At 40.5% G+C, this 11173-nt stretch overlaps 1 protein-coding gene across 2 annotated transcripts in view; it reads left to right on the top strand.

Annotated features, from left to right (window-relative positions):
* The first annotated feature begins 8306 nt into the window (after positions 1–8306).
* LOC147424113 (Clathrin adaptor complexes medium subunit family protein) overlaps positions 8307–11173 on the top strand; it is a 45058-nt gene continuing 42191 nt past the window's right edge. Inside the window, exons 1-3 of one of the 2 annotated variants that reach the window (XM_086500892.1) lie at positions 8307–8483; positions 8640–8738; positions 8813–8907. In XM_086500892.1, coding sequence (XP_086357018.1) covers positions 8681–8738; positions 8813–8907 — 153 coding nt within the window. In that variant the 5' untranslated portion in view covers positions 8307–8483; positions 8640–8680. The remainder of the gene's footprint in view (positions 8484–8639; positions 8739–8812; positions 8908–11173) is intronic. The other variant, XM_086500891.1, reaches the window with a different exon arrangement.

Raw genomic sequence — 11173 nt, 5'->3', positions numbered from 1 at the left:
CACTACCACATGTATATGGTAACACTTTAGACTTTCTGAATGCTCCGAAACCTTGAGGAAAACCTTGCCTCCTTCTTGGAAAGTAGCAAGATGGCGATGCTCATTTGCGTACTTCTTATATCAATCTTGAGCTTGCTTAACATTTTGTCGAGCAACTCAAAGCATATCAAAATGGTCTTGGAGAAAATCCTTCACTTTTTGTATCTTCTTCGTAGCCAACCCCACCGTAACGGCTGATCTAGGTTGAAAACCATATAAAAGCATAAATGGACTAAACCCTGTAGTCACATGCTTTGAACTATTATAAGCAAATTTGAATATAGGTAAGTAGTCTTCCCAATTAGTTTGCTTCTTGCTAACGTATGCTCGTAGCATATCCTCTAGCACTTGATTAACCCTTTTGGTTTGACCATTTGTTTGTGGATGAATAGCCATACTAAGACTAAGTGTAGTTTCCAACTTTTGGAACACAGATCTCCAGAAGTGATTGTCGAACTTTCGATCTCTGTCACTAATGATACTAGCTGGAAGACCATAGAGTCTATATATATACTCTATAAATAGCCGTGCTAATTTTAGTGTCTTAATCATAGTCTTAGTGGAAATGAATCGACACATCTTTGTCCCATATAGCATCATGGCCACGATTTGTATTAGGTAGTCCTACTACAAAATCCATAGAGATACTCTCCCACTTACCTTGTGGAATCTCTAAAGGATGTAAAAGGCCACCTACTTTGAGGCGCTCTGCCTTATTAACTTGGTGCCGTTGGCAGTTTAGTACGTACTCTTGAACATCATGATGTAAGTCTGGCCAATAAAATTGTCGTCGAACTAAGGCATAAGTCTTACGAATACCTGGATGACCAACACTTGGACTATCGTGACACTCAAATAATATTTGGCACCTAGTGTTTGAGTCCTTTGGCACACATACTCTGCCCTTGTGGAGTAAGTAGCCATCGTCAATGGAAAAATTCTTCCATCGCTTAAGCTCGTCCAGAGTAGGGGTGGAGCTCTGTGTGTTGGAGTTTTTATTTGCGCGTGCAAAAATATGTTGATCTAGCCGTGCACAAATATGTGAGTATGAGGGATCCCTTCTTAAAACTGCACTCCACACTTTAGCATATGATTGGTCTTGTGCACACTTGCCATGTAATGACTTCAAAAATTCACTCTTTATTCCCGTGAAAGCAAGTAAATTAATCTGAGGCATTCGGCTTAGTGCATCCGCTACTACATTATATTGCCCCTTGCGATATCGTAGCTTACAATCATAATCTTGAGGGATTTCCTCCCATCTAGCTTTACGACCAAGTCCGTTTGAGTAGTAAACCATTTTATACTCTCATGGTCAAAAACCACTTCAAATTCGACACCATATAAATAGTGTCACCACTTTCGTAAAGTGTGAACTGTGGCATAGAGCTCCCTCTCATAGACATAATAATTTTGTTGAGCTCTATCCAACTTTTTACTTTCAAAGGCTATAGGTCTTCCCTTCTGGAGAAGTACCACACCAATTGCTTTATCACTAGCATCAGTCTCTACCACAAACGGCTTAAGTGGGTCAACGATTGCTAAGATGGGATCATCGGCCACAGCTACCTTGAGCTGTTCAAAACTGCATTGTTGGGCTTCTTCCCAAGAAAAGGTCTTACCTTTTGCTTTAATTTGATCCATCATAGGAACAAAAATTTTGGCATAATCACGGATCTATTGTCAATATAATCGAGCCATGCCTAAGAAGATTTGAAGCTCCTCAACCGTGTTGAGATGTGGCCATTGAAGAATGGAAGCAACCTTGTCAATGTCCATCTTGATGCTAGAATAAGAGATCACATGACCGAGGTAATGTATCTCTCTTTAAAGAAATTGCACTTGCTTGGCATAGCATACATGGCATGAGTTTGTATCTATTCAAACACTAATCGTAAGTATTCTATGTGTTCATCTTCAGTCTTACTGTAAATGAGAATGTCATCAAGAAAAACAACGAAAAATTTTCCAAGATAGGGACGTAAAACACTATCCATGAGTGTCATAAATGTAGCTGGAGCATTGGTTAAACCAAAAGGCATGACCAAAAACTCATAATGCCCACACCGTGTTTTAAAGGCAGTCTTAGAGATATCTTTCAAAAGGATACGCACTGGGTGGTATCTTGAACAAAGATCTATCTTTGTATAGTATCTTGTCCCATGGAGTTGATCAAACAACTCATCCACTCCAAGCAGAGGATACTTGTTCTTGATGGTTATGGCGTTTAATCCGTAATAAGCTACGCACATGCGTATAATACCATCTTTCTTTTTTACCAATAGAATTGGCGATGCCCAAGGTGAAGTGCTAGGTCTAATGAAACCACGGGTGAGGTAGTCAGCCAACCAATGCTCAACCTCCTTGGCCTCACTAGCACTCATACGATAAGTTGGTTTACTCACCGGTTTAGTGCCGACATGACATCTATGCCATGTTGCACATCACGTGTAGGGGGTAAACCCAGCGGTAAATCACTTGAGAATACATCACTATACTCCATGAGTAAGTGAGTCAGCTTTTTCTGCTAAAAAGGAGAAAGTAAACTAGAGTTATGCTAGGATGGATAATCTTGAAATTCCTTTGATATTTGTTTTACAATAGTTGCACATTGCTCAACATAATAAGAATTGAGAGCACTTTGCTTTTTAGAATTGTTAGCACTTTGCTTTTCATTAAAATTCATTGCACTTTACATACCATAACTACGATCCACAACACTTTGCTCTTGAGAATTCACAAGACTTGGAGACAAGCAGTAACACAAAAAGACTTCATCTATTAAATTTGCTTTCTATAAAATAGAAAGCTCGGCTGTACATATAAGAGGTGCAGATGGTGTACTTTTCTCACCAAGCAAGGACGCATGTTTACAATTGGCCATAAAGGATAAGAAGCTGTGTTCGTAACTAGTGTGCAATGTGTTTCTTAAACCATGCATCCACTCCTGTCTTAAAACTACATCAGCACGATCCATGTTCATAACTTGAAAGTCGAGGGTCATCGTATGATCTTGAACAATAAGTTCAACTCCTTGAACTACCGTGTCCCATACTTCTTTATCATTTCCAGACATCTGTTTTACCACATACTTGTGGGAGCAGGGAGTTTGTGTAAGCTTCAATTTCTTGACTAGCTTATAGTTCAAGAAGTTATGAGTTGCACCATCATCCACTAAAATACGAACATGTTGTCTATTAATAGTGCCATGCATGCAAATCAACTCATGGGGGCCAAAGGTGGGCTGCCAGATTGAAGCAAGCACACAACACTTGTGCTTTTCTTCCATATGAAGAACCTCTACAACACAATATTTAGGAGATGAATCTAATGTGAGACATTGCACTGTGTCCATGGCCTTTTCTTTGCCTTGCAAAAGAGAAAAATCCTTCTTGTTATGCTGGTCCAAAAGACATCTAAAACACAAATTGTGTTTCTTTGCACGCTCAAAATCGACAGTTTTGAGAGACCCACGTGGAGTATCTTGTGATTGCTTAGTCTTCTTAGTCTCTTGAGAGCGCAGAGAGGTAGATTGTCTCTTGTTTCTCTTGGAACGTGTGGGAGATCTACCTCATCGTTGACTCTTAGCCGAACTGCTCTTAGCAAAAGTATTATTAGAGTAGGTATCATTTCCCTTCCTCTGTTGGTCATCATCATATGTTTGGGCATGAGCGATGGCTTCTTCGAAATTTTTTGGATGTTGGGTCTTGACATGAAGACGATAGTCTTTGTCAAGACCCGTATTGAAACCCCGTATCTTTTGGAATTCATCTAAACCTTCTAGTTTTAATATGATTTCTTGATACTTAGAAAGATACTAAGTGAGAGAGAGGCCAGACATGCGGCCTGCATCCCATACTATCCAATTCTTATCTTCTTCATTGGAGTCCAAAAACTCTTTGGAGAAAGAAGCTTGAAACGCAGCCCAAGACTAAGGAGGACGAGCATCTATTGGAAATGCCATCCACCACTTATAGGCCTTGCCTTTAAGAGAGAGACTTGTTTCCATAGTTGTCTTAATATCTGGGTGTGTCTCAGCCTATGAGTATCACTCCATTTGTGTAAGAACGTATTGACCGCATCCTTGTCGTGTTCACGCTCTTCACCCTGAAACTCAGGAATGGTGATATTCTTAAGTAATGCATTGCTACCTTCTGCATCTTCTGAATCACTTGCCTCATGGACTCCTTGAGTTGTGCAAACGTGGGTTCCTTGAACCATGCAAGCTTGGGTTCCTTGAACCTTGCCAGTGTAGGCTCCTTGAGCAATTTATAAATGTCATAAGTAGCTCAGTAAGGTTTGTAACATTTACATTTAATGCAGAGATGTTGCGTTCAAGTACGCTTTGGCAACTTTCTAAAGTCTTGAAAGCAGCCATATATACAAGGCCATGATCTCTTAGACCATCATCGTCATGCATATCAGTGTCGGCACCGCCTGTGGTTGCCGAATTTTAATGTGTGTGTTCGTGTGGTATCCTCGTCGGCCATGGTAAACACACACTAATGTAGAGAGAGAGAAAAAAAAAAACGTCAACTTGTACCTTGTAAAGCTTGAAGTTGTTGTGTTTTTTTATGCTCGATGAATTTTGCGTTGCATGCGATCCTTACTTTGCGGAATTTGTAGCACTTCACGTCTTGTTCTTCATAAGAACACCTTCATTGATTCTTCACAAAAACTCTCGTTTTTTTGAAGGCTTTTGTTCACTTGTGAAGCTTCTTTCTCGGAAGAAAACTTATCTTTCTCTAAGGAGTGAAAAGGAAGGGTGAAACTACTTCTCTTAAGTTTGTAGCTTTCCTTTCCTTCTAGCTTTTTTTGTCAACTCAAGTATGCTATCTTTCCTTGTTGTATACAACAAGTCTCAATAGATTGGATGATAGGGTGTTGGCCTCTTACCCTCACGGGGTGGGTTCAATCCTCCTTCATGCAAGGGTTTAGAGAGCCTTCCTACGCGTGCAATCAATGACGCCAAACAGAGCCTCGGTGTCATAGAGTTGTCTGTCGAGTTTGTCTTGGTCGTCCGCCTTAGATGGCGGACGTTTTGCCTAACTTCTCTTTTGTTACGCTGTGGGCCATCGTCTTCATCTCTGTTGCCTACAGATCGTGGGAAAGGAGATGTGTGCTGCCAATGTAGAACACATATAATACTCTTCGTGTCACACATTAGAGAAACTGCAAATGCCCCAAAATTCTCTTTTAACCTAAGGATATGCTCTTTACTAAGAACTTAACACTTTAGCTTGCAAATCTTACAGCATACCTATGTCCACTCTCATCGTCTTGTCCAATTGCCCATCCAACTTTTGTAGGGTCGTATCAACAAGCACAATCATTGCCCTTTTGCATTTGTAATCCGCTTTCATCAATGTCAGAGCACTTTGTAGCATCTTATTCATCTTCTTTATTGTTTTTGTGTGCACTTAGTTCCACATAAACTCATGCCCTTTTCGTAACAATTGATACAATACTTCGAAAACATGGGTAAAATGAGGTAACCAAATCAATTAGAAAACACATGCACTTAAGAAACTTTGGACTTCAATAACTGGAGTGCATAATTCCTTCACCCTTTGGATAGATTCAACTTTAATTGTACTTGATGTCCTTCCAAATGGTCCACACAAGTGGCCCACTATAAAAAAAATCTTTAACTCCACAGACTTTTGCCATAAAATTGTAAGGTTAAACTTTTCAAGCAGGATTCACATATGAAGGTTGAGAATAAAAGCTTATAATTGTATGGAGATCAAGAATTGGATGATGAGGATGAGGTTTTTGATAGTATTGTTAATTTGAATGAGTTTAAGGTTGGCCCATGCCGAAGGATGTGCAAGTTCAAAGGGGTGAATGTCATTCCATGTTGTGGGCATGGGTGGAAGATCGGAAAAAAGATTTCGTGTTTTTTGCCTGAGTTGTGTTTGGTTTTTGGCTACCAAAGTTGACAAACATTTGATTGATATGTATGATAAATGAGGTGCCAAGTGGTGGATTGGTTGACATGTATGCCAAAACAAAACCTTGTAGAGAAACTTCAAAGTTGAAATTCAAGATTGCAAGATCTTGACCAAGGTAGTGGGTTCGGGCCTTGATTGGACCCAAAATTGGTCACTTTCATCCATGTTTTTAAAAAAAATGGTATCGAAAAGGGGGGAGATAGAATTGTGCCACATGGCACCCCAATAACCTATATACCATTTGAAGGCTTAACCTCTTTGGAGTATATAATGCAAAGAAGGTTTCCTTACTAGCATCACAAGAGGAGAGAGCTCCTTGGAGGGAGATTCCCTCCCCTTGGCTATGTCAGCCTATGTGTTGGTTATCTTACTTGTGAGGGCTCTCGTTCATGCATGTGATGGTGTTGGATGCTAGTGGTGGGGACTGCCAAGCAGTGGTGCTATTGGATGGTATTTCCCTATGAGTCCATATTTAAGGGGTTTTTTCCATATGTCTCATGGTGACATGGGTATTCAATGATGGAAAAACTAGGAGCTTCATACGGGAGAATTTAGAGTTGGATTCTAATTGTTTCCATACATGCAATTGAATCTCGATTTTTGTTTAGGGTGAGATCTTCAAGGTGTGTATTGACAAGATTTGAGCATACAATTGATTGGCTCTATTTGGTTTATTGAGATCTTGGATTTTGGATAAACAACATTTTTTGGTTACCAATCCTATTCTAATCTTCTCTATATCTCTTTGATCATCTATAGTTAATCCAACTCAAATCTTTTTACTATTTTATGCCCTTACATCAATTATCTTAACCCATCTCATAGCCAAAGGGCCGATATCTACTTGGTCTCCCCTTGATCAACAATTTTCCTAATTATGTGGCCTCCAAAGGGCCAGAGTTGTGTACAAGAGCTTTGCCAAGTTCTCTTGCACACTGCTTTTGAGTGCAAGTAAAAAGTTATTCATGTTATCCATATTGAGTCTTCATAAAATATATATTTTGCAAGACACCACCTTGCAACAAATACCCCACTTTAATGTGAGACTAGTTAACTGCTTGGCTACCCATCACCCTCACCTTTATTTACCCACTTCGGCCCGTATCATTTGCCGGTCGCAATCTGTTATGGTAATGAGAAGGAATTCTGAGAAACTTGTCAAGCTGTGACTCACCGCCAATAAATCCTAAAGATAGTCAATTTTTGGAGATTTTTCTTTGCATTGATGTGTAACCTTGAAGGTTAATCTTTGGACTTGTGACGTGGTGACTAAGAAGATGATCGCAAACAAAGCGGGCCAAAAAGATGTTCAATCTTTCAATTTCTTCCTAGATATGGCCAAGGTTTTCCTGATGAAGGGATGGACCAATTAGCATACACCATTGATCCTTTGTAACCTCTTTGGTTGGCCCTCTTTGGTACCTATGAGTTGCCTTGATTGAGCCTAGTTAATGTTGCAAGTAAGTAGCTTGGAAGTTCTCCTTGGAACGGCCTTGTGGCATCAACTTCAACCATCCACTAGTGTTCTTGTGGTTGCTTCTTTGCCACTTGAGTAGAAATGAGAAAGCTATAAGTTTGGGTGAGCTTCATGTGGGCACTCTTGGCCATGCATATTTGGAATAAGCGCATGGAGTACTATCTTCCAAGTAGCACGCATCGTGAAGACTTGGCTGCTTTTGAGTTTATTCGTAGATGTTGAGTTGATGCACTCCCTTACTTCATTTGGTCCCATCTTGGACCTCATGTGGAGGGCTTGGCACATTGCCCCCTAGTCTTTGTGTAGACTTGAATTGGTCTTTAGCTCATAGTTCACTTTAAAAGTGGCTGGGCACATCTATGTGTCACCATTCACCCCGAAGGATTCCCGGCCCACTCCAGTACCACATTCATGGCCATCTAACTTAATAATAACACTATCTAACCTATTTGGAGCAACCAGATGCAATGTAGAAATTTTGTGTTTTGTGGAATTTTTTTGGATAGATAAAAAAATTCTCAAAATGCATTGCTCTATGTCTCACACAATTTATCCTTTTTGATAATAGAGATTTATCTTCAAGTGTCTTATGCCAGAATTTCCCCCAATAATAGTGGCATTTGTGTTCTCAAATAATGATGTGTTTCATACTAAGAGCCCACAATGCCATAAGAAATTTAGTCCTCTAATACCAATGTCTTTTGGAAATTTTGATAAACTTTAATGGCATTTTGGGACTTATAGAGGTGTTTTGGGAATTTCCACAAATTTGAGGGGCATGTTGGTAAATTTTTCTAACCCAAATGACACTCCCTACATGCATTAACATTTCAGTGTAGGGAATTGTACGCAATGAGAAGGGGCCAGGGCCAGATCGGATCCATCTGCCAAACAAAGCTCTTTTGTCTCAGAAAGTCGAAGGAAGCAAGTGGCGACACCCCTCCTAAGCTCTCATCGCAGGCCTGAACCAGCGCTGCTGAAACTGCTGCCGTTCATTCTTCTGAAATGGCTTGGTTTGTATAAGCTTCTCTGAGTTCAGATATATCAGACGATCAAGCATTGTTTTTTTTGCATGGACTTCGGCGTTCATACATAACTAAAGATTCTCTCTCTCTCTCTCTCTCTCTCTCCTACCAATCTATAACAATTATGCACTTTTGTGCTTGCAGACATGCTGTGAGTTGCCAGAGACGGGGGTGCTTTGAGTATCATGATTTCCCAGTTTTTTGTCCTGTCTCTGCGTGGAGACAACATCATTTTTCGTGACTGTAAGCATGGGTTGAGCTATATGCCTGCTGTTTACTCTTTAGTATAATTGAATTAAGCCTTGGTTTTCCTGTAGATCGTGCCGATGTCCCTAAAAGCAGTGCTGAAATCTTTTTCCGAAATGTGAAGTTCTGGAAAGGTGAAGAGGGAGAGGAGGCTCCACCAGTATTTGTAAGTCAAATGCATGACGGCCCCCCCCCCCCCCCCTTTTTCAGTTTTGTGGCAATGCAACTGGTAGGAGGCGCTAACACTCATCAGCGATAAACTTGTTTTTTCATCGATAACCGCCCTTAATAAATAGGGCATTGAACTAAGAACAACCACATTCCTTATTAAGTCAAAATGTGCCAAAAAGGACCTGGTAATATGCTTCTACAACTTGTCGGATTCTGATCTTTTAGAGACCTGCTCTGACCTGACGGGCTAAATCGCTTGATATGTGGGCCTGATGCACCATATAATCAGGTCTTAATGCGATGCATGTAGGTGGTTCTGAGGTGTGTTTATGTGAAGCATGATGTGAGTGATGATCACTACGTCCATGGGGAACCCCATGCGAGCTTATCAATTTGAACTAACTGGCTGGAAAAATACTCAGTTTTTGATTATAGAAAAGAGAGAGATTGTAGGATTGACGGTTTCTAGTTATTTTATTGATGGAACACTAAATAAAACTGTTAGTGATTGTTAGTTATGGGCTAACTATGTAATTGCTCAGAGTTTAGATGCTGAGGGAAAGCACAATCAAGGCTTTATAGCATAACTAGAAATAGGATGCAAGGGCACAAGACTTATAGCTGCTGTGCACACTAGACATCGGCATTTTTGAAATTGGTTTATGTTACAGGCATTAGCAACTTGTGCTCGATAGAGATCGAGTGAGATCGGCACTTCTATGGAGATGCCAAGCATACTATGAGATTGGTGGAAGGTATCATTGGTGATTTGAAGAGGGTCTTGGTCATCTGTAAAGAAGAAGAAGAATAAGAATAGAGATTTTAACATAGTAGAGATAATCCCAAGAGATCTCAAACATCTATTCGACGAGTCTTGAACTCAAGACCGGATACTCTAGAGGGAATTGGGATAACCAATCTACCACACTGGGGTGATAGACAGGTTATTCTAGTTTCCTCTTCTTATTTACACCCGCCGCCGCCCCCCCCCCCCCCCCCCCCCCCCCCCCCCATCCATGAGAGTGATAGAGATACTATGTTCTTTGATAATAAGATAGAAAAGGCTTCCTTGTGACAAAATTGAGCATAGTGTTCATTGTCACCTTCAAGTTTTCACAAATAGAGCAAAGAACTCGGATTTGGGAGTTTTGTCTCTCCAAATAGATTCTACGCAATAAATTGCTAAACTTGGAGTCTCTATTTGAAACCATAGACTTTGACACCAGAGTGATGATGTGGCATAGGTAATGTGTGTAAAATCATGAATATGCGAACTATATGCTTGCCACAGACCTAAAAAGGAACGCACATCATATGCTGTTATGGGTAAATCCCAATTACAAACGTGTTCTACCTTGGCGGGGTCCACTGAGACACTGCCTGCAGAGATGATATAGACTAGATGAGTAACCTTAGAAAAAATTCCGACTTCTTAGCTGCAATATATAGGTGGCACTCATCTAAACGAGCTAAAACCTTCTCTACATCCTGCTCATACTGTTCCCAAGATGTAGAGTAAATGAGAATGTCATTTAGGAAAATGAACACACATATACCAATCATGTCACGATAACTACCTATCGTGAGACAATTGAAAGTATTCATGGCACTTGTCACTCTTTGAGAGTGACTTTGCTAAAAACCTTAGCCCCATTGAGCCTATCAAGAATATACTCAATGCGAGGCATAGGAAACTTGTTTTTGAGTGTCATCTTGTTGAGTGCCTTGTAATCTACACACAAACGAGAAGACCACCTATCTTTCTTAAGGATAAACAAAATAGGAGCAACAAATGAACTTACACTAGGTTGCATGAATCCCTTGGGCACCAGCTCGATTAGTTGCCGCTCTAATTCCTCTTCTTGAGATTTGTTCAAGTGGTAGGGAGCTTTGTTGACAGGCTAAGCTCCTTCCATGAGTTCATTGCGATGATCCTTCGGTCTCCCGAGAGGGAGTTGTGGTGGGAGATCATCATGCAAGAATAGATTCTCATACTTTTCAAACAAACCTGAGTATTTTTTTGTAGTCTTGAGGTCAGCCATTGGAGCGGCATAAATGAATGCCGCTTGAGCTCCTCGACGTAGCTCGCACTTAGCCTGCACATGAGAGATTAGAGGCAAAGAAGAGATTCCTTGCGCATCGCAAATGACCACGGGGGAGACACCCTCTTCAGAGAGTGAGTGTCTTATCTTTCTAATTACTGGATCAATCTCACGAAACCACTTAATGCCTAAAATCATAGCACATCCAAAGAGAAGAGA

This window comes from Adiantum capillus-veneris, chromosome 26, assembly GCF_014529385.1.
Source record: "Adiantum capillus-veneris isolate H3 chromosome 26, ASM1452938v2, whole genome shotgun sequence".
In the NCBI taxonomy this organism is placed as follows: Eukaryota; Viridiplantae; Streptophyta; class Polypodiopsida; order Polypodiales; family Pteridaceae; genus Adiantum; species Adiantum capillus-veneris.
The sequence above is the reverse complement of the archived record's forward strand: the minus strand, read 5'-3'. Positions and strand labels throughout refer to the sequence as shown.